Raw genomic sequence first — 24,405 nt, 5'->3', positions numbered from 1 at the left:
TTGTTTTATTTATTTTGCGCTGCCGCGCCACTTCTTTCTCCTATGAGGGAGCACACGAATTTTTGGAAGGATTGTAAGTGCAAATAATTTACCTCAGTGATGAATAACACGAATAACTGCACTTAGTAATATTTATTTACAAATATACAGTTACTACATATATTGAAGACCCTGAACTTGATGATTACACTGATGCTACTAATTGTTGTCTGTTGTTGTCTTAATTGTTCTTATTTTTGTTGTCTCTCTGTTCTTTTTTGATGTCTCTTTTATTATGAGTGTGTCAGCCTATTTATAACATAATCTCCACCCTGATAGAGGAAGGGGTGAAAGTGCTAACAGAACGTTGATGAATTTTTTTTTTTTAGGTTTAATGAATTTTGAAAAAAGAAACACCCAAACCTATGTGAATCAAAATCTAAATAAATATTAGATGAACCCGATTTCTTTTTATTTGGCTTTTGTCTAAAAACAGTTGACGTACGAATAAATAAATTATAATACCTAGTGAGATTTCCGTCTGTTTTTCTGTATTAGGTCAGCTACATTTTTATATTAACAGTAGCCAATGGATCATGATGAAATGAAGTGAATATTCTACAGATGTTTATATTTACGTATGTTTCGGATAGTAATTCAATCTTGTGATCATTCATATATTTTCTCGTTGTAGCTTTATACATTTTTCAGTTGAGAAATGAAAATGTCTATTTTTTACTAGTGAAGAAACGCAAAAGTGAAAAATCGAGTTGGGTATCGTAATATATAATATATTATGAAAAAGATGTTAAGACGTTTGTAAACAATTTTTGAACGATATTATTTTTTTTTAGAGAGATGTACAGAAACATTCATTTATCTCCAAAATTTAAAAGCCGAAGAATCAAAGACATTCAAATACAGAGAGTTTTGTTAACATGTCATAAAAAATTAAATGACGTCTCTGACATTGTGTTTCGGAAAATAAAAATATAGCAGCTGATATTTTGTGTTCATTTATTTACCTCAAAAATTCGGAGTGACAGTAAAATAGTAGCATCCACTGCAATAACGTATAAACATTAACCCTAACAGGATTAAAGTCAAATTCAATTTTTATTTTGTGATTAAATAAGAACTGCCTTTAATTTTTATAAATGTAAAGTTTGAAATGAACGCGTATTAGGTACATACCCTTTAATCAGTAATGCCGGTCGCGTTTGACATTGCTTTTATGAAATCGGATCCGTGTTCATTTCATTAAGAAAAGCGAAAATGGAGAAACAAGAAGTGCCGTGGCGCATCCGAATAAAATTTACAGTTAAATTCAATCTAGGCCATTTGTTTCCTTTCTTTCCTCGCGAGAAAACATTTACGAACCGGTAAATTGCAGAAGCACGTGACTCAATGACTCACTTTCACCCCGTTCCATTTGTTTTCCGAAGCCTCCCTCGCTCGCTTTTTATGTTTCTTATAAATAAAAAGAAGCATCATCACCCCGTCCGTTCCACTTTTGATAACGCGGTAATGGTCGCGTTTACAACGGCAATATTACAACGAACCGGCCTAGAAACGAGCAGTGAAACAAACGAAACTCTTGAATGGGGCCCTCCAAACGACACACGATATGGATTATAAATTACACACAAAAAACTATAACCCTAACCAAAAAATTCTACACGTTAGGTTTTGTTTGTTTGATAATTATTTTTGTTCTCTTGTTACTTATTGTTGGTCACACAATATGGCATCTACAATCAGCTATTTTGCTTTAATATTTAATACCCGCTGATATTGATCAAATAATATCTTATTTATATATATGAATAATAAATATACTTGTCGCTGTAGTAGATTGACAGTAATTTATCTAAATACAGTAATAACCTACTTGTCTTTATGATAACCAAAAACGATATTCTTGGATTAGAATAGAATTATATATAAAAATAGAAACAAGGGGACTTTGGTAAATTNGTATTTTGCCCACTTCAAACGTTAGCACGCGTCTCGCGTTGATAATGCCCATCTTTGAAGTGACCGCTCAATAAAATTATGTTTGTGGTAATTGGGGTGACTCTCCTACTTTATTTATTTATTATAGAATTATATATGTTTGACTAATTCTTTTAGTTTTGCTTATAAAAATCTTGAATCAGGTAAACAATTAGTTTAAAATGAGAAAACTTTTGGTGCGACTTTCTTGTAATTATAGATACCAAGGTTTGATATTAGTATCATCTACAATGTGACTAACTTTTTTTATAGGTACCCAATATAAATCCTTGTATCTAGAGGTTATAATGTAGGAAAACATTTCTCAAATACTGCTGCTAGAATTTTTTAAATTCTATCTACAGGCGTGAAATGAGATGGATCTTAAGAGTTAGAAATTTCTAATTTAAAAATATTGATGCATGTCGTAAAACAAACATAATTTAAGTAAAGGTAATTATTCCTGATTCCAGAATATATTATGATCAAGAATAAAGTTATTAGTAATCTAAGAATAATGTTTTCAGAATGTCTACTTCAGAATGTCGACATTTCTCTCATAGGTTGCTACTATGAGTTTAAATAAACATAAATTAAAAAGCCATGAAACTTCTATTTTTACTATGACTTACATGAATGCGCTTTTGGTTATTGCAATGTGATATTTCCTATTAATATGGTCTTCCACAGTGGTGTACCTATTCAGTTAGTTAGAGGATACTTTTTCGCTTTTGATTAAACAATATTCTTTAACGTGTATAAAATTAGAAATATTTAATAGTAGGAGATAGGCGTTACGTTCTGAATGTTCAATATAATTGTTTTATTTATTTTGCGCTGCCGCGCCACTTCTTTCTCCTATGAGGGAGCACACGAATTTTTGGAAGGATTGTAAGTGCAAATAATTTACCTCACTGATGAATAACATGAATAACTGCACTTAGTAATATTTATTTACAAATATACAGTTACTACATATACTGAAGACCCTGAACTTAATGATTACACTGATGCTACTAATTGTTGTCTTAATTGTTCTTATTTTTGTTGTCTCTCTGTTCTTTTTTGATGTCTCTTTTATTATGAGTGTGTCAGCCTATTTATAACATAATCTCCACCCTGATAGAGGAAGGGGTGAAAGTGCTAACCAACTGGTTTCTAATATTATTTCAGTACTTGAAGATAAAGTATCTTAAAGATATTGTTACCTGCAAAGTTCGATACCCTAAAATTACACCTAAACCACTTACATATAATATTTGTAAAAACCAACAAAACTGAATATTTGAATTTCCAACTTAATGTTTCAAGGAAACGGCAGGTAAATGTACCCTGGTCTGAACAATAATTTTAAATAAATAAAAAGTAGAAATATTAATTAGAATATCTCATAAGGATTTTATGTTCAAATTAAGATCGCTTTACCAAAGGATCGTGATAACTGTAGACGGGGTAGACCAGCGACCGGCGTCACGGAGTCGAAATGAAGTTATGAGGCTAGAGACGATCATTTTGGGTCGGGGAATGTGGCTTTCAACATAAATCACGGGCTTTCGAACGCTTCGTCTACCCTATCGACCGAAATAACGACTTTTTGTACCCGGTCATCGAAATCAATTGCGAACAATGCCTACTGTGCTCTATTTATGTTTAGCTACTACTTCGAATTGTTTTCCGAATGGATTTCCATTGCCTATCGTTCGTTGCTAACGGCACTCATTCGATGTTCTTTTTTTTATTTTTCAGATGCACCATCCCATACAAATGAAACCGGCAGATAGCGAGAATAGGAACGGTAAGTCCATCTTCATTTTATTCTTTTTATTATGGACGTTTATCAGTTCGATGTGCACGAAAATATTCCCATATCCCAAATTGAAATTGAGAACCACCCCATTGTTTTAAAAAACATCAGATTCTATTTCCATTACTGCATGCAATATTTTATGTACCAACTGTGAACAGCAGTGGCTGCATAAAAGTTATTTAATTTCTCAAATGAAGCACGGAAAATGTAAAATGTGCTTGTTGAAAAAAACACCATTTGCCATAATATTTCTACGTCTTAAAAGAAATAAATAGTTTAATTTAATTGCATGCTGGTCTGAATGTCAGTGAGTTTTCCATAATAAATTATTGAAACGGAAACTTCACGATTCTGTTATGAAACAAGCAATTTTTCCCAAAATTGCCGAAAATTATACAAACTTTTCTGCACTAAAACTTCTTTTATGAAATACAGAGTAGAACTTTGATAACTTAAACCTCGATAACGTAATAACCTCTATAAATTCATAAAATTTTGTGTTCCCTACCCCTCGGAGTCCAAAACCTCTATTACATAAACGAATAATTTGGGCATCGCACCTCAGTAAGCAGTGAAAAGTGGTTTAAGTAGGGAGAAAGTCTTATATGTAAAAGACGAAGAATTGCTGAATTTCCTAATTTAGAAAAATGCTTGTTTACATGATTTAGACAGTGTAGAAATATGTAAAAACATTAGTGTTAGTGGGCCTATACTAAGAAGGTATTATGGTATCTTCCGAAGATGGCCTTGTAGGTTGAAACGAATTTGTCAAGATTCAATATAAATATATTTAGTGAAAGTTATTTTTCAAGTGTTTTATTTCAAAAGAAAAATCAATATGATCAACTATCATATACAATAGTAAAGGCCAACTACATAGAATTTTTCGAGAATCATGATTTTAAAGCTTAAACTTAAACCCTTAGTAAGTAAAAACCTCAATAACTCAAATTATTTTACGTTTCCCTAGGTCTTTATCTTATCAAGGTTCTACTGTAATATAAATTTTGCTCAACTAAAATATATTGCGTAAATAATGCGTTCCATGAGGGTTTTAGTCCCTTTATATCTCGTCGTGTGTACGCTACTGGTCTTCTATATATATAAACGCGATGTTATGTTTTCTACGCTATTTATTCAAATGAACATATACTTTCATTTGTCTGATCCCCCAGGATTAGAAAAATATGTTCAATTCTGCTTCACCTTTCCGAACAATGCAATCTTCTTGTCTCTTCCTAAGGGGTCTTAACTTACATAATATGAGAGGTCAGAGAATATTGGGCGAGATTCGATTCGAGGCGCAATCAGTATGGATGGTAGTGCATTTGATATAAATCGATTTCCATGATTGCCAAGTCAAAGGACAGTAATAGTGAAATGGAGGAAGCAATCATCTTCTAGGGGCGAGCAATGAGGGTCGCTCGTAACGAATGCATCGTTGGGCTCTTACCGTCGTTTCTTGTTGATATCCCAGGACCGGCCTTGCTCCTCCGTCTACTTAATGGAAATATCCAGTAACGTACACACATAAACTGTTAATTAGTTCAAGAAAGTTTGCTGAAACACTTGAACAGTTCAGAACCTGCGACTAAGTTAATAGAGTCGACGAATGCAATTGGGTTTCGCACTCTCGCTCGTACCATCCACACCCTTATTTCCCTGTGCATATGTATCGTCATAGATATGGTGCACTATGTTTCGTCGACATATCCTGACTTCGTAACAACCGACTTGGAGAACAGAACGTTTGAGACTTATTAAATATAACACATGATATGTACCTACCTATCTTTCGCTCGAAGAGTTGCATGCATGTAACTCTGGTAGTTTTGAAATTACATGCGGTTGTTACAGGATCGCATCGGTTGGTACTTATTGAGAAAGTTTCGTACAAGCCCTCTGTTCGCCCGAATTGAAACGATTGAAGAACAATTTATTTTGTCGGATCATGAATCCTTTGATGTTTAATTACACACTAAGGCTGATACTTATATTCGACATATAAATATTGAAGGATTTTATGTAGCTGCATTATATCATTCCTGATACTTGAAAATATAGAGATGAAATACAAGTATAGAAGACTCGTAAATTCTTAGATTTGCGGATGATATAGCGTTTTTAACATCTACCAAAGAGTTAGGGATTGACAAAACTTTGTTTTAGAATATTTAAACTTCCTAGCCGATATATATATATATATGAAGATTGATATGTAATTATAAGGTTATATATCAGGATGTTTGGGAGGTATGTCAAATGCTACGAGACAAATAAAAATTTGGAAGAACGTTCCTCATTCAATTCTAAAACTCTTGTAAAAATTACAAATCGATTCACTAAACCGTTAAAGTTATTGAAATTTTAAAAAATTGTAATTTTACACGTCATTTTATGGAGATTCGTTAACCGAACAGATTAAATTTATTTTTATTAATAGAAAAAAAACCACCAGAAATTTCAAACTTTTATAATAAGTAACTTGAACTCTGAAGAATCACTTTAGCGTAAGGTTATTCAAATTCACTAAATGGTCATCGAGGAAAAAATGAATAATTAGCTGAAAATCTCGTTTTTACTTGATAATATAATGATGATATTTATAGTATAATTGTCTGAAATAAATGCAATTTTAAAGTTTTAATTATTATTTAAACATATTAAAAAGTTTTACGTTCATTATTAATAAAGATTGAAACTAAATATTTTGTTGTTTGGAAGTTGAGGTCAAGGCGTATTCACTGCCAAAAGTCAGTTAAAAATTTTCCATATTGTTCGTTATTTCTTATTTTATTCAAAGTTTTTGGTCAAATTCCAAATTTTCTCTTAAACCGTATACTTTTTTTTAGTATGATATGCTGCAAAACCTAATTAATCACGAATTTCTAATTTTATGTACTCCTGTCTTCGATTGTACCTCCCAAATATCCTTAAGCGTTTCTATCATATAATTTGCAGTATTGAATTATGAGCCCCTTCCCAATGGAGCTTGCCCACCTAGTAAAATCTCAATATTCTTTCAACATCATCAAAAAATAATAAAAACTGCGTTTTGCTTTCTTTCCTATATTAATTAATAGGGCATATCTGATAATAGGGAAAACGCCTGACCAATTCTATTGTTTCAGCTTTGATTTTCTAAGCAAAAACTCAATTCTCCAAATAATATATGATTCGTTTGTATCAAAATTTTATTGACGTTTGGTTAATACATTCCCTGTAGTACTCAAGGTGCTACAGATGATAAATAGAATTATTTTTATTCGTGCAACATTATTTGTATTTTACTTTGTGAATACGCATTTCTGATTGAGCCAACTGAAATGGGATCTCACAGTTTTTACCATCAAGTACCCTATTGTTGGTGTAGGACTAAAGTCCAGACTACCTACTAGATATGGGAATATCTATATGAGTCGAGTCCGACGTTTTTACAAAGTTACTCAAACTTGCATCTGCAGGCTATTTTGCACATGCCAATTAACCATTCGAAATTGTTATTAAAATTTTGTCTCCATAATGTTATTAATAGGGGAACGTTTAAATATTCCTTTTGAAATAAAATATGAAAGTAAACAACCAGTTTGCGTTAAAACATTTTTCGTTTATCTATTTACAGTAATTACAGTTTGAATATACATCTCATTAGGAGCCAATTCAAATCTTAGCCAAACAAAATGTATGTATTTTAAATCTTATTTAAGACGCATCAGATTTTAACAAGATTACTAAATCAATTAATGCAAACGAAAATTGCCCATTGTTACAATTTGGCATCGATGTAATTGAAGTTATTAATGACTTAGAGATAAAAGTCGAACAATTGTGTTGGCACTTTGTTGTCCAAGATCTACTTTTACCCACTGTGGAACGCCAAAACGCAGTGCATACATTGTTACTCAAATAATTATAGTTAAAAAAATAAGAATAAGATTGTATTGTATAAGTATAGGTATAACATACCATATTTAACTTTTAATGATTTGCAATTGTAAGATTTTTGTACCTTTGGATAGTAATGGGCGAATTTTGAAAGAACATTAGTTGTTCAGAGACTATTGTTAATTAAATTTTATTTCCCCTAAGTGTGTTATCGAGACATGCTTTACGAAAATGATAAATAAGAAATCAAGAAATGTATATAAACAAAAATAGACGTGTGCATCGCTAGTGGAAGATTCATGGTGGTAAAATGTGGTCGACTCTAGGGTATTACCATATTTCCAAACATCATTTTAAAATAAGTGAGAATGTACCAAAATGTTCTTAAATATTTCTACAACGGTAGACAACGGTCCTCTGTCACAGTTTTCTCCAGTATCCAGGATTGTCCTAAGTTCTAGAGTAAATAAGCTGGACTGAAAGAATCAAAAACGTTTTGGAATGTTCAAGGATCATCATGTTTGAGTAGTAGAGCGGTGTTATAACTCCAAAACAACGTATGGAATCTCCTATATTGTTCCAGAATGATATCATCAGTCTGGGTTTGCGAATGTAAACCCAACTTCAAGATTATTTACGTTTATAAACTACTTGAATCGCTATCTATCCACATATAAGCACTTCATTACGCACTTTTTTGTTTAATGGAATATTTAAGAACCGTTAATTGAATTAAACAATAACAGAGAGAAATAGTGATCGCAGACGTGATTAAGTAAGAAGGCCTGTGCAAACATTATTACTGATGATGTGTTGGCGACAGCGATTTAATGAAATTCAAATAACTATGTTTATATAAAGCGGCATGATCGTATATAAATATTAGATGCTCGTATTGACTCAACAGTTTATATTAAACTGGTGGCGACTGGTGTAAAAGGTTATAGGGGCTCGTAACCACTCCTAGTTTTTTTCTTAAAGGAACGTTCTGTTAATTTCTGTAATGCTAAATATTACAACGAGCACGTAAACTGTAAATCGCAAATGTAAATACCTTAACGATCTTTTTATTGAATTATGCAGTGTACCGCTAAAAACACGCGAGGTTGTCAACTTGGTCGTTAATTTAATTTAACGAAATAATTGTTTGCTTCTGTTTACTTTTTTCGTCAGCTCTAAAGTGAATAATTAAGAAGCTTAAAAATATTACAAAATTTACGTCAACACATTAATATATTACTTTACCCAAGAAAAATTACTAAAAGCACGAGCCCAACTTTGCCGAAGTAAAAAACCAAAATGCTACTAACCGAAAATTACCTCGGGATAACTCAGTCAGAAGTTCCTTGGATGTATTTCTCTGCCAGACAAGACACAAACTAAGACTGACTGCAAGTAAAAATAAGGGCTCGAAGAAATGCTAGCAAACGCAAAACCTCCAATTATAGTAATAATAATTGGTGTCAGATACAGATACTGGACATCTTCCCTTAAGATTGTAACCGGGGTACAGATTGAAACCTCGGTGAGTGGTTTAAATTATGGTATCGTAACTGGACATAATGAAAGGATCCATCAAAACCTTAACATTGGATGGTCCAGACAGACGCTTCTACTAGAATAACTTTATTTCCCTAGGCTCTGATAAGTGATCATCGATCCTCCTGTAGTCTTTACTGTAGGTTTCCCTTATTTGGCATAAGGTACAGATACTGGACATCTTCCCTTTAGATTGTAACCGGGATACAGATTGAAACCTCGGTGAGTGGTTTAAATTATGGTATCGTAACTGGACATAATGGAAGGATCCATCAAAATCTTAACATTGGATGGTCCAGACAGACGCTTCTACTAGAATAACTTTATTTCCCTAGGCTCTGATAAGTGATCATCGATCCTCCTGTAGTCTTTACTGTAGGTTTCGCTTACTTGGCATAAGGTACAGATACTGGGCATCTTATCTTAAGATTGTAACCGGGGTACAGATTGAAACCTCGGTGAGTGTCTTAAATAATGGTATCGTAACTGGACATAACGGAAGGATCCATCAAAACCTTAAAATTGGATGGTCCAGACAGACGCCTCTATTAGAATAACTTTATTTCCCTAGGCTCTGATAAGGGATCAGCGATCCTCCGGTAGTCCTTACTCTAGGTTTCCCTTACCTGGCATAAGTTCCATGATACATATAATGTGATTAAATGTTCCTACAATTTACCGTGGACAGCCAATGTTGATGATGAAATCACTATCTGCGGTCAATGGTTATTATACCGAAAGAAAACTTGAATTTAATTACTTGAATAGTTAGAGAAAATCCAGTGTTAATCAATTTAATAACCGGTTAGGGTTCCGTATGGGGAAATTTAAACAGAACTATTATTGAGGCAACATTGTCCATCCAACTATCTTGTTGTTAGTCCTTTTTACGTCTAAACGACATGATATGCATATCGACGCGAAATTCACATGCATAAGTATAAAATGTAGATCGTTGCCCCTGAGACGAAGCTGCATTTAAAGCTGTAAAAGGATTCATTTGTTGGGGCTTGGGGCACCATCGTAGATGCATTTTATTATACCAGCACTTGTGGGAAAACGTTAAAAGAGCTTTGCAAGAATAACAGAACACCATTACTTTTTTAACTTAGCACTTTAAGGGGGGACGGACATCAAAATCAGAGGTTTTTGATATTTTTTAACATTAGACCTAATTGGAAGTTGCAAATTATACTTTTATTTCTTAGCCTTTATTAGTAACAAGAATATTATATGCGTATATATAATGTTTAAAAAATTATTAACCTATGGTAATTTAACTTTAATCAGTTCTGAAGAGATTTTTTGTAGAAAAGGGCAAACTGATTGAGATTACATTTTAATTTGCACGTCAGTTTAAATGATGTCATGTGTTTTGAATATTGTTAATAAGACTGATGGATACAATTTCGAGTTTTGCTGCTAACAGAGTATCCATCTCATTGCGATACGTCATCGATTTCTGTATTGTTTTTCAAGGTTATGCAAATCGCGTGGAATTGCTTATTTTCGTCATCTGCTTCTTTATATTTACATAAATATGTACGTACATAGGTATGTAGGCAGTTTCATTCAATACTGAAACTATGTATGTATTTACATATTTATTGTTTCGATTGGTATATTGCTGGACGATTTTAACTTCTACATGCATATGGGTATATTATCTAACAAAAGTTTCTACTAAGTTATAGAATTAAAATTTAAAATGTTTCCCTCTAGAATCTTGTCATTCTTACCACCGAAAAACCTGTCAGTACTTGATCCTTACTATTATGTAACATATGTATTTAAAATTTGACTTGTATTAGATTAAAAATCATGTCTTACGACTTTATGACTAAGGACCAGGGACATAGCCAGATTTTTTCTCGTATGGACTATGGGTGGACGACACCGTTGTAGAATTTTGCTGTAAAATCCAAGACGCCTTCAGTTACGAAAACATTACTATTATTATGCATCTGAACAGGAAAACCAAAAAATATCACAAACCGCAAGTTAATTTCCTCCCCTGGCGCTTATGCTAGTTTTCACCGCCCTTCGGCCAAGAATGAAATTTTCTCAAGCTACTCCTATCGAGTTATGTGAAATTGAATGTTCATGGTTTTAAATTTTACGTAATGTCCGGTTAATAGTTAATACCTGAACCATCGTCTGTTGGAATTGCTTCCTAACGTTTCGCTATCACGAGTGAAAAGCTTCTTTAGAGGTCGTTCCATCTGGGCTGCATGTGGACATTCCAGCATCGAAGATGGAAGGACCTTTGAAGACGATGGTCTTTAGACCCTAATCAAAACAGCAGCAGTTACTTACTGGTCGCGAATGTCTTTACCAATTTGTTAAGTTAATCCCTATTCAGGGTGGATCAACAAATGGGCCAGAATTTTCGATGAATGAACTTGGCCACGAATGACGTAGCTATCTAAACTGGTTAGGTTTTATCAAGTAAAAATATTAAATATATAAATACTTTAAAAATGCTAAGCCACTCGAACAATTGTCTTGTTTAATTCTTTCTGATAAATGCTTCCAATCCCGAATTCCTGTACACCAAACATTATTCCTTTGTTAAGCAAATAACCAGCGGAGTTCACAATAGACAGCGTCTAGTATTTTGGAATATCACAACCAAAAACGATTAACTGGTCCATATTTAGAATTTGAAACATAGTACGATTTTGAAAAACACCTATTGTTGTGGTGAAAAGGTCCTGAAGGATGTAAAGGCCCCATATCAAGAAATTGACGCTTTTCGTTATCACTTAATATTTTGTTCTTGAAGTTTCTCAAGTCATAAGATTTATCGTACACATTTTCGAAAAATGTAGAGGCCTGTGGTTCCTCCAAATCCTCCGCTCTTATGTGTTCACGTGAAGAATTTACGGGAATTCCCTAAATTCAAATTTCTCTCAATTGAGTTGCCATGATTAAAGTTGGGTTGCAACCTGTCGTATTTATTTTGAAAATGGGAGAAATTTCAAAAGTTCAGTTCGATCGAGATTGTCTGGTAAGAATTCGAGGGCCCCCTGAGCTTGAGGGCCCCGAGGCACTGCCCCGCCTAACCCCTAAGTAGCTACGTCACTGTTGGCCACTCGTAGCTAGACTCCTGATGCTGGCAAAGAAGTACAATTATTATCTAGTTTAAAAATATGACAGCTAATAAGCAACCCCACAGAAAGAGTTTTCGCCATTTTCGGGCTTTCGGTAATCATATTTCAAAGTGGCGTCGTATCATCCACAATATTCATGGGGTGTCAAATTGTACAGTCGACATTTACATAATCTTTTATTTATCAGAAATGGTGAAAAATCTACAACCATGCTGAATTTTAAGTATTGTTTACCCGAGTAAAAATGAAAAAGACTAAAGGCCGCCGAATTAGCTCCAAATGTCTAAAAACTACTATTTTACCACCGAAATAGCGCCGGTGAATACGACAAAAATTAAAAACTCTAAAATACGACCAAAATACCTCTATTAAAACGACCGAAAAAGCGCCGAAATAGCACCGAAAACGGCTGCCTACAAAAACGACCGAAAAACCACCGAAATAGCACCGAAAACGGCTGTCTACAAGAACGACCGAAAAACCGCCAAAATAGCACCGAAAACGGCTTCCTACACAGCACAAGATACAAAAATAATGATTATGGATTATTAATTTATTCATAAAGTATTTAATAACTTTTATCAATTAAAATTGATATAAGGATATAGTTAGTGATGGTTTTTGTCGTAAAAAAAATTTTATATTAATGTTTATGAATATACATATATTTATATTCTCTTTTAAATGTACAATACTTCTCAGACTTTTGAAAATTTAAATATTACATTTCCGAAAGAAGGTCATAATTTAGAGGGCATTATTACGTATACTAACTTTAATGTCAGTAGGATAACTTTTGAATAATAACATTTTTTCTGCCTATTTGCTGTGGGTGCGACAGGTGCGATGATGCATTGAATTATAATGCACAGCCACATAATTATTATGGAAATAGCAATAATAAAATAAGTAATAATAACATTAATCATAATATTAACAATAGTAATAATAGTTCAAATAATAATGATAGTTGTTACAATATTCAGAATCTTTAATACTTTATAACATAAATAAAAGTTAATTAATAATTAATCAGTTTTTGTTATTTCATGCGAGAAGAGTACTGTTCCAACGCTCTTTTAGTAGAAAAACGGCGGTTTTTCGGTGCTTTTTTGGCGGTTTACTGAAATGCGGTGCTATTTTAGTGCTATTTCGGCGCTATTTCGGAGGTTTAGTCCTGCAAACGGGCCTTTTTTCGTCGTTTTTTGGAACAATTTACGGTGCTAATTTGGCGGTATTTTAGTTGAGTGAAAAATTAATGAATTATTTTTACTCGGGTACGTAAGTGTTAAAATTAAGGATGTTACAAAAGGAAGACGTTTGGGTACCTTAAATAAAAATTTCAATTCTAAAGGTCTACTTGTCTATATACCTAAACTTTATACAATAAAAGTACATTGACTTTGCGAGAAAAATGCCATAAACGCACGTGGTTTCATCTTGCGGCTGCCGGTTTTGTGTTAAGTAAGTTATTCGGCCTCGTGCTATAAATGTCATGGATAGGAAAATCATTAGTGTTGTGATCGAGTACGTCACAACAGGCTTTCCGCGACTTGTCTGTTACACCGGCCGCATCGCGGTCGCACCTCGTCCAAGCTGAACGCGCGTACCAACCCCTATCGTTGTCGCGACATGTCCGCAGAAGTCCGTTTCTTATTATTACCGGACAATTGTTCGGTATTCACGGTGCCGTTTGCGTCCCCGACGAAACGGACGCCGAGGTCTATTTGTATTCGTCACGTCTCTATCGCGCTGACACCACAACGCGCTCGCGGCGGCTACAGAACAACACACCGTCGTCGTCGTGTAAAGTTACTTAAGTTGAGTAAGTTTAGTAACGCGACGAGGCGCGAATCGAATGCATGCTAACTGTGCACCTGAACCTCAGGTGATGTCGCCAGTGACATGTCGTCTTTCGGTGCATTCGTTCACCACCTCGAACGGAAAAAAAGACGGAAGTAACAATAGCGAAACGTCGCACAGTACGATGACAATGAAAAGCAGAGTGTCAGGCAAAAGCTACCCGTCCATCAGTGCGGCCTACTGGCAGCCCGCGCCCGTACCTGGACCTTATCTTGTACCAGGTTTGTATGTTTCGCATATTCATTGGTATTCCTTTGCGGCCGATCCTTCTTTATAGTTTTGTCCCGAGTGTACGTATTTATTACATAATAACAATAATACCAGCTCATTGCAGTAGAGTTATTATGCAAGGTCAAACGCTCAATTGTTTTGCAAGTGCAGTGATTGCGCCAACAGGTGAAGATTTCCAGAAAGGAGTGATTATTGTGCTCACGACCTTATCAAAGACTAGATACGCTGTTTGTACAGCTTGCTTAGTAACGCGTTTGAAAATAAACAAAGTAATTACAGGTGTATATGAGCAATAAATAATTATTATATTTACGATAAAACAATTAAAAAATAACAATCAGGTTTACTCTAATTTTTGTTCTTTTTCATATGAATAGTCTTCATATTTTGACTTACTTGATGGACATGAAAAATTTCATGCATTTCCCTTTTCAACACCTAAATTTGTGACAATAATATTGCTAAAGAATATCAGATATTATCCGTATTAAAATAATGTCCGCTCGTAGATAATAATTACAAATAAAGTGGAAGATGAAGAAACATAAGTAAAACGGAGCAGTATAAAAATACAGTCTGGCAGTTGTGTGATCTCTCTGTTGGACAGAAATAACCATCGATGACAGAAAAACCGCTGATTTATGAAGTGGTTGATGTTCAAAAATCACTAGAATTTTTGTAAAATAATACCTTGACTATTTGTTCCATATTTTATTACGCATTGTTGTTTCTATATGTATAAAGAATGTTTTCAAATTTTTAGAATTCGCGGTTTTTACTGTCAAAAACTATCTGTATGTTTCTTACAAGCATTAACAAGTTAGTCATCTTTTAACAGTTTATGACTGAAACTACACCAAGTTTTGTTGTTTTTAACTTTTATAGAATTTTGTTATATTAAGTTCTTTCATATCGAATATGTGGTTAAAAGATTTTGTAACACCATTCTTTCGTATTCTCTGTTAAATCTGATATTTTTATTTTGAATGGCTTCAACTAACAGAAATTAATTCTCAATTTTGTTAAGCATACGTAATTATTCTTGTTTATTGTGTTTTTCAAACGTAATTACAAGTAGTTAAGTAAAAAAAAAACATTGTCCTTTGGTTTTTTACTGTGAAGATGAATCTTTTTTTATAGGCACTTAGAAAAAGTGTCCATCTCTAAAGTAAGTGTTTTTTGCTCGTTCGCGTTGTGCAGACGTAATTTTAATTAATTCCAGGTACCTGGTTAATAACAGCCCAGGAATTTTTCAGCACCGATTGTATCGGATTACTTATCATTGTTTTGGCGTCACTAGTCACAAGTAACTTAAATAATGACAATCGAATAAGCAAACAAATACCTATGTCTTTTATAATAGCAGCTCATGTTGATTTTACATTAAAAAAATGTTACGTACCTATCCAACTCGTATTGCTTATCAATGAAGTTGTGGATGATAATGATATTGTCCATATTTACTTGCCATAGGTACCGTTTTGTATTTTTGGACAATCCTTAAAAGTTTAAAAAGGAAAATGTTGTACTTATTTTAGCAGCAGTGGAACAAAAGAAGCTTTCTTTGTTGGAATAAAAGCATTTCATTGTTCGCCTAAAATGATTAGCTTTTAAAATAGGCAAAACCGTTCGTTTTAATTGGTTTTTATTGATAAATAATATCACCTGTCAAATTTGGACAAGTTAAATTATCCAAAAAGCCATTAATCTGAACTACTTTGCTGTGTAATACGCCCAAACTTGCAACAATATTTATAAAAAAAAGGAAATCCTGTCCTAAAAAGTAATTGATACTGATTGATTTTTAGTTATTAATACTTTGTTTAAATGCATATTTTAATAATCAACGTTGCATTTTATTATACGTGTATGTTACCTACTCGTTACTCAAATTTCATGCTTCTTTTCGTTCTTTTTTACACTCGATCCTTTTTATGTTTTATGGTGTATGTATACTAAAAAAAAATATAGCCGTGGGTAATGTATTTGAATGTTTTATTGAGCGAAATGTAAAAATAGTGGAATATTATAAAAGTGAAAATTCTTATTTTTCTTTTCAGAGAGAAAACTGTTTGTGGGAATGCTTAGCAAGAAGCTGTGTGAAAATGATGTGCGCGCGATGTTCAGTAGCCACGGTACAATCGAAGAGTGTACTGTGTTAAGGGACCAGAACGGTCAATCAAAGGGCTGTGCATTTGTCACTTTCTCTAGTAAACAGTACGCGCTAAGTGCCATCAAAGCTCTGCACCACTCGCAGACAATGGAAGGCTGTTCCGCGCCCTTAGTCGTCAAGTTCGCGGACACTCAAAAAGAGAAAGAACTGAAACGGCAACAGCAAATGCAGGCCAACGTTTGGAACGCGTTACAGGCTACAGCGGCCGCATCGCCCGCAGCTGCAGCGGCTGCGGCCCTTCAGCCGCAGTTGCAACAGCAGTACAACGCGGCGGCCGCAGCTGCAATGCTGCCGAGCGACGCAGCTTCGATTCAACTGCTGCAAGCGATGGGCGGTGCAGCAGCAAACGGCTTGTTGCAACAGCAGTTAATTACGGGAACAGAAAACATATTGGCCCCTATAGGGGTTCAGAACTTGGTGACGCTCGCGGCTATGTCACAGGTCGGTGCCGGTTCGCCTCTTTGTGCTCCTGGTGCCGGGATACTAAGTGGAAAGGGTATCGGTGCAGATGGAAGAGGACTGACGGCGCCTACATTGGCACCTAGTCTTGGACCCGCTGCTGACCTTACCGCCTATGGTACGTTAATCAACAATGCAGCTCTTACTGCTGCAGCCGTTGCGGCCGCAGGAAAACAAGTGGAGGGTAAGTTTTTTTAGTTACTTTTAAACTGATGATACCTAATTAAATATGCGTACACTGATCACAATGCCAACACGTTTTGGATCATAAATATTGATATGGATGTTCTTGATTAAAGGTATTACCTTTTGTCAAAAAAATGGCTTGTTCCTCGGACCAGTTTGAGGATTAGATGGGCTGTTCTTTAGTTGGTAAAGGTCTAGATGATGCCCTCACCCCCTATGGGGGTGGGGTGGGGGGGTCGGAAGAGGAGGTCTCCTCTACCACCGTGCCATAAAAAGTACGTGGCGGTCAAAGTTAATAAATATGCCAATTTTTAGACATTACTAGGCTTGTAAATATTTATATAGTCATTCTTAAACAATATTCAAAGGTAAAACTAATGAAAAATACATAAAAATATTGAGAAAGTTATATAAAACATTATTTAAATATCTTTATCAATAGGGTATTAGGTTAGGTTATCGGGTTTTGTTCAAGTGACCACCCTCTTTCGATCCCCCACCTCCACCCGCTTGAAAATATTTTTTTTATTGAATTTTATTTGAATTATAGTGTATGAAAATTGTCAAAATAATCAACTTTCAACCCCCATAACTTTTTATGGGGGTAAGACCGCGCCAATTTTTTATGGGGTTTTACTCAGGTGACCACCCTCTTTCGATCCCTCCTATCCCCACCCACATCTAACTTGCATAACTTTTTATGGGGGTGAGACCGCAACGAACTTTTTATGGTACAGTGATGGGGGAGACCTCCTCTTTCGATCCTACCATCTAGACATTAACCACCAATTATTTAATTCAATATACCAACTTAACTACCACTAGACATTTACCCTTTAGTTTTATGTATAATCGTTAAATTGCAGATTTTATCATGTTTATATAACGGATAATGTTCATTGAAATGCTTAACACTTCTTAAGTGTTACCCAAAAATTATTTGGAATCTGTCACTTCGAGTTTAATGCTTAAATGCATGTTAGAGACGAACGTCAAGCACATCCCATGGGTTATATTTGTAAGCTTTATTAAAAGCATCTTCGGTAATGTACAAAGATAAATTTCAAGTACCTAGTGGTTCGAAAAGATGCTTATGTAATTATTTTACTTCTGTTATTGACGTTGCTGTTGTTGATTTACTGATGGCTAAAAATATCTTCATAAAATGTTCCTACACTTTTTAAAGATATGTGGGCATCATTTTTGGTTCATAACAGCGTAGTACACATTACATTTTGGTTACCTCGAATTGTAAATATCTTCTTAGCCTTCCCAAGAAGATTATGACCCGTTTTTTATTTACTTTGCAATTAAGAATACACCTGCTTTGTGTATTCTGCTTTATTACACTAACTAGGTAGGTATATATATGCAAAAGTAGATAGGCTTTTCGGATTTCGAGTTTTCAAGGAGCAATTTTGCAACATTCGTGTGTAGTTTCACACATGTTGCATATAAAATGAAGTGTATGTATGTCTGTCAATATGATAATACGTTATTTGTGTTACTGGAAAGGATGTTTATGCAACTAGAAGGATAAAAAATAATGATTTACTAAAAGCGAGACGCATTAACCACCACAAAAAAGTATTATCGGTATCCTATTTTATGATACATTTGTATTGGTCATTTTTCCATTTATCTGTATCAATTATTGAGTTGTTGTCGAGCGGCATGATCTAAAGTCTAGAAGTGTAGACCGTTGCTTAACATTCTTCCGTGGTCCAAGTTATTCCATGGTCTTCTTGGATTACTTAGACACATGTTGGGACAATAATATTTAACGGATAATCTTTTACTTCTGTCTTCATTTCGCCCGTCTCATCTTTCTCAGCCCTATCACCACCCGCCCATCCCCACGATTCCTAAACAGAGGCTAAAGAGGCCACTCCGCCCTACCCTCGGATGTAGTCGGGGGTTATGTTTGCTCACCAGCAGTAGTAGATGGTAAGAATGAGACACCCGAAAGATTGTGTTCTGAAGAGTTTTTGAAGTTATGACCTATTCTGCCTTAATTAGTTTCCCGCAAGTCATAACTTTCCTCATTCCTATTACTCTTGTATAAAAAAAATATTTATTAATTATTAATAAACAGCCATACATGTATACAAAAGCGGTGATAATTAGGAACAAAGTTCACGTTCAGCAAAATGGTTGATTGCAATAATTGTAAATACAACGTTATTACCTGACTTGTTTATAGTAATGGCCATGTATCCAACGAAATATCAATACCAGCACGTTATCACCTTCCTGGTAATGTACAAGCATGCCTTGTCAGTTTATACCAACTTACGCAAGTGTGCATGTGTTATTAGTTTTAGATATCTGTAGGTAAACTTTAAAAAGGAACTCGATATCGCCGGGCTGGTTCTCAGAAATACAACGTTTTGAACTTCGGTTCATTCTCTTACGGTTTGTCACGACTTCGCGCGAATTTGATTGGATTGTCAATCCACGCTCCGTGTATTTGCGACACCATTTGAATTGAATAAAGCATAGCCTCCACTGGACATTTTTAAACAAGACGCTGGTGGTCCTTCAATCAATTCTTTAACATTTTAAGATTCTTTAAGATTTTAAGAATCCAGCTGGACCTAGTAGTAGTTAAGTTGGTATATTGAATTAAATAATTGGTGGGATCGAAAGAGGAGGTCTCCCCCACCACTGTACCATAAAAAGTTCGTGACGGTTTCACCCCCATAAAAAGTTATGGAGGTTGAAAGTTGATTATTTTGACAATTTTCATACACTATAATTCAAATAAAATTCAATAAAAAAAATATTTTCAAGCGGGTGGAGGTGGGGGATCGAAAGAGGGTGGTCACTTGAACAAAACCCGATAACCTAACCTAACCTAACCTAACCTATCGATAAAGATGTTTAAATAATGTTTTATATAACTTTCTCAATATTTTTATGTACTTTTCATTAGTTTTACCTTTGAATATTGTTTAAGAATGACTATATAAATATTTACATGCCTAGAAATGTATAAAAATTGGCGTATTTATTAACTTTGAACCCCTATAACTTTTTATGGGGGTGAGACCGCCACGAACTTTTTATGGTACAGTGCTGGGGGATACCTCCTCTTTCGATCCCCCATCCCCAACCCAGAAGGGGGTGGGGGCCTTCATCTAGGTCTTTACCTAATTGGTTTCTGTAGTTAGAAATTGTAATGTATCTATGTCATCAAAGCTACTTCAATTCAGAGTATGTCCATCGACTGTGGTTAAGTTTGCGGAGCAAAACGAGTGGCTACCCCTAGTTTCAGGTAGCGAGAAAGGGCCGTTTCTGCAGCTCGTGGCCCAAAAGGGCCACTGCTGTAGCCGCATTATTTCCATTAGATGCTATTTAAACAATACAATTAATCAATTCTACGTAAGGGCTTTGGTCAATTTACATACATTGTGATTTTAAGGATACAGCTGGGCCTAGTATAGCAATTAAGTTGGTTAACTCTGGTTTGAACTGCTTACAGTAGCATATCATACTAAGCCGTCTGTACATTGTGGCTAAGGTTGCTTGCTGTTCACTTGTGGTCGCCACAGAAAGCATTCATACGCTAAGTACAATAAAATCTATTTGCATAAGGCATTTTTTGATTATCGTGCTAATCATAAGTTGCAATATAGATAGAAAACCTTTTTAAATAATCGTAAGAATTTTATCAATTCGAAGTGATTAATCTACGTAGTTTAGGGAAAATCGTTTGCTTAAATGTGCACCAGTATTAACCCGAAAGTAGTGATTGTCAATTAAAAAAAGTGCTTGACACGCGAATTTCTTCAATAACAACGTAAAACAGTAGAAATATTGTCTGGCGCCGCTGTTTTATGTGAAGAGTTCTGCTTTTATAGGCTATCAAATAAATTTAAGTGACGACACTAAGGAGGTAGTTTAAAAGGAACATCGCCTGTATCTTCCCTGCTGATTGAAAATTTAAATGTGACACAGATTTGCACCTAGAATTGAGTTTTCCAGCGTGTGTGATAAAGGTCTTATTTCTGCTTCACTTCACTAGTCGGATTTTATACCTATATCAAAGAAAGTGCAATACCATAAACGTTGAAAGTATGATGCGGCGGTGGATGAAACAGAATCGTGGATAATAAAAGCGTTAAGGTTTGTTCAGTGAATAAATGTTACGTATAACTACATATATTTCTGTTTACCAATATAATTAAGAGAAATTTGGGTAAAGGTCTAGATTAGGCAGGGGGGATTGAAAGAGGAGGTCTTCCTGAGTAAACCACCATAAAAAGTTCGCGGCGGTCTCACCCCCATGAAAAGTTATGGGGGCTCAAAGTTTATTATTTTGTTGATTTTCATATGCTAATTGTATATTAATTTTCAAAGAATATTCGAAAATAAAAACAATGAAAACTACATAGAAGCAATGAATAATTTATATAAAAGATTAGTTAAATATTTGTATCTTACTACNGTTTCAACCGTTCTGTATTATGTTAATTTTATGACACAAGTATTAAAAAATTTTTGTTTTAATTGTTTTTTTTTGGCTCTTTACTAATTTTCTACCTTTCTCCTTTACCTTTATTTTAGGTATCTAGGAAGTTAGCTAAATCAGGACGGGATGAGAAGTAGGAATATAAAGCAGAGGGTAGCGCAGGGTAGAGTCGCCTTTTAATTTTAGGGAAATGCAAAGATTAGCTCAGGATACGAAAGAGTGGACGTGTGTGTTCATCCAGTCTTAGGACTGACGACCTTATGATAACGATGACTTTATCCTAGTTTTGTGTGTAACTATTTTTGAGACTCTGTATGTATATTTTCCTATGCTTACAATTAGAAATGTATGCAACGACTTGTAACATGAAATTCTCATTTCACCGAGTTTCTCGTCGATATTTCAAGTGTTTTTTTTCAACTCTATTCCCACTTTACAAAGCTTTCTATAATCTTTGTTTCATAGTACTCTTGTAAATACGGGGAAAACCTACACAACCTAACATATGAGATGAAGTTAATATTCCTTTTCTATTCATGTATGAGCCTTTTGCATAAACAATTCAATCTTGAGTTTATAATGTGTTACATAAGGCGTGTAATGCATAAAAGTTATGCAAAACTATAATAAGCTAATGATTCTTGACTGTGTTCATTTGTTTTGATTATATTTCGGTTACACCTCTGTCGATTTGGTTTTACGAAATTTTTACGTTTCCGCATAACTTGGCAAGCCTTGAAAAGCCAAAGAATCCATTAGTTCGGCATTGTGGTGATACTTCGTTCGTTGATTTTGTCATATTTTTGGCCTACATTCAAAAACTGATTGTTGTTTTTGCCATTAACACGCATTCATCTGTAAAAAAATGTTATTTTCAATTTTTATTACGTCTAGAAATCAGCTGGCATAACAAGTAGCTGCTTAGCGTTACGGTGGGAAAATCTAGTAAAAATTATAGAAGAAAATTGTTGATGATGTAATTTGTCGTCATTACTTATCACATAATTAATATTATAGTTCCCCTTTGTGGTTTTAAAAATATCAGAAAAGCAGTACAAAGCTTTAATAGTTTCTATACATTATTTTTATACCTTTTATTTATAGATATTGTGAAAGACTCAGAAGATAGTATTTGCTTTATGATACATTGCATTGCGTTATATATCTCAAATTTTGACACTTTACAAGAGCCCGGTAATAATTTTATGAATATTATTGGCGACTTTAAGAAAGTTAGGTATGATGTAAACATAAATGCTTCGAAATTTTGACTGCTTTATTTTTTCTATATGCTATAGTAAAGAAACTATTCTTTAACAGTAGGTAGTGTAGATTGTAGATCGTCGCTAGAATTTCCCATTCCGAAGCTAGGCTTTTTTAAAATTTCTTGACGTAAGTTTTAAACATTTTTACATCTCATATTTGGGACCTACTCCGTATATTCTATACCATATATCCTTTTGTATATATCATCATCATAAGGTCGTCAGTCCTAAGACTTGTTGAACACACCTCCACTCCTTCCTATCCTGAGCTAATTTTCGCATTTCCCTAATACTAAAAGAACCCCCATCCTTAACTATTTGCGAACAGTAATCTAACCTAGGTCTACCTCTACTCCACTTAACTCCTGTTTCTGCCTCTAACATGTCGCTAACCAGACCTTCATGCCTGAGAAAGTGTCCTACCAACCTATCTCAGCTATTTCCAATAGACTTCCATAGTCATCTGTTCTCCCATTTTTTCTAATAGTTCTTCATTTCTAACCTTCTCTATCCACAGTGTCCTCATAATTTGCTAATAACACCACATTTCGAACGCTTGTAACCTTTTCTTTTCCGCTGTTGTTCGCGGGCATAGAAGTGACCTCTTTTCATTGAAGGCGTCTGGACTCTGCGCCATCTTTTACTTTATATTGCTACTGCTCCTTTCGTCCTGACTTATCTGACTTCCTAGATACCTGTGCACTGATCGGTGGGCAGTTGTATGGTGACCGTGTTGTCCACTTTAAAATTTTATGCTGTTTGGTTGTATAATACTCTATGCCTTTCGGCATTTATTAAGAAACTCATTATGAACTAGAACTTGCCAGATTCGTAATAATTTGTAAATTGTAATACATATGATCCTAAGTGTCTGTCTCTCTTTGCTCCTGTTATTGCTGTTATTTACCAATGTTTTCGATTTACGTATTTTTGATTATTTTCATTTCATATTCTGTTAATACCTCTTTCATTTTATTTAAGCCTGTTCGGTGGTTGCAGTATTCGCTCACTGCCCCATATATTCTTTCGGATTTGTTGACGAATAAATCACTTTTTTGGTTTGTTTGGTTTATTTTGTACAATATAATACACTATGTACACTTACTATTTTATTGTATATTGAATATTGGTTGATAATTGAATTGTTGTTGAATGTGAATTGATTTGAATGTTTAAGCTTGAATGTTGATTTTCGAATACTAAAAATTTGAATTCGCGTTGTTTAAATAACGTTGGCACAAAATAGGCAACGCCTATCGTGCACATTACCCCTTCGCCGTCGCTACGTACCCCTAAGGTATTATCTGCACATTCCGAAGTGATGACGTAGCGACGGACTTGGGTTTTCCATTAATGAATGGTTTTGTGAGACCTACCTGGACCGATCTCTTCGTTAAAATTGCTGCATTACCTATTCTAAGAAACTAATATTTATC

The 24,405-nt window shown here is 34.6% G+C and overlaps 1 protein-coding gene across 1 annotated transcript in view; it reads left to right on the top strand.

The window, feature by feature from the left end:
• Window positions 1-24,405, top strand: part of LOC108736711 (CUGBP Elav-like family member 1) — a 152,241-nt gene that overhangs the window by 113,780 nt on the left and 14,056 nt on the right. The window contains exons 7-8 of the mRNA XM_025974205.1: window positions 3,721-3,769; window positions 16,473-17,228. Coding sequence (XP_025829990.1) covers window positions 3,721-3,769; window positions 16,473-17,228 — 805 coding nt within the window. The remainder of the gene's footprint in view (window positions 1-3,720; window positions 3,770-16,472; window positions 17,229-24,405) is intronic.

Source organism: Agrilus planipennis, unplaced genomic scaffold (assembly GCF_000699045.2).
Source record: "Agrilus planipennis isolate EAB-ADULT unplaced genomic scaffold, Apla_2.0 scaffold119, whole genome shotgun sequence".
Taxonomy (NCBI): Eukaryota; Metazoa; Arthropoda; class Insecta; order Coleoptera; family Buprestidae; genus Agrilus; species Agrilus planipennis.
This window is presented reverse-complemented; position numbering and strand designations above follow the sequence as displayed.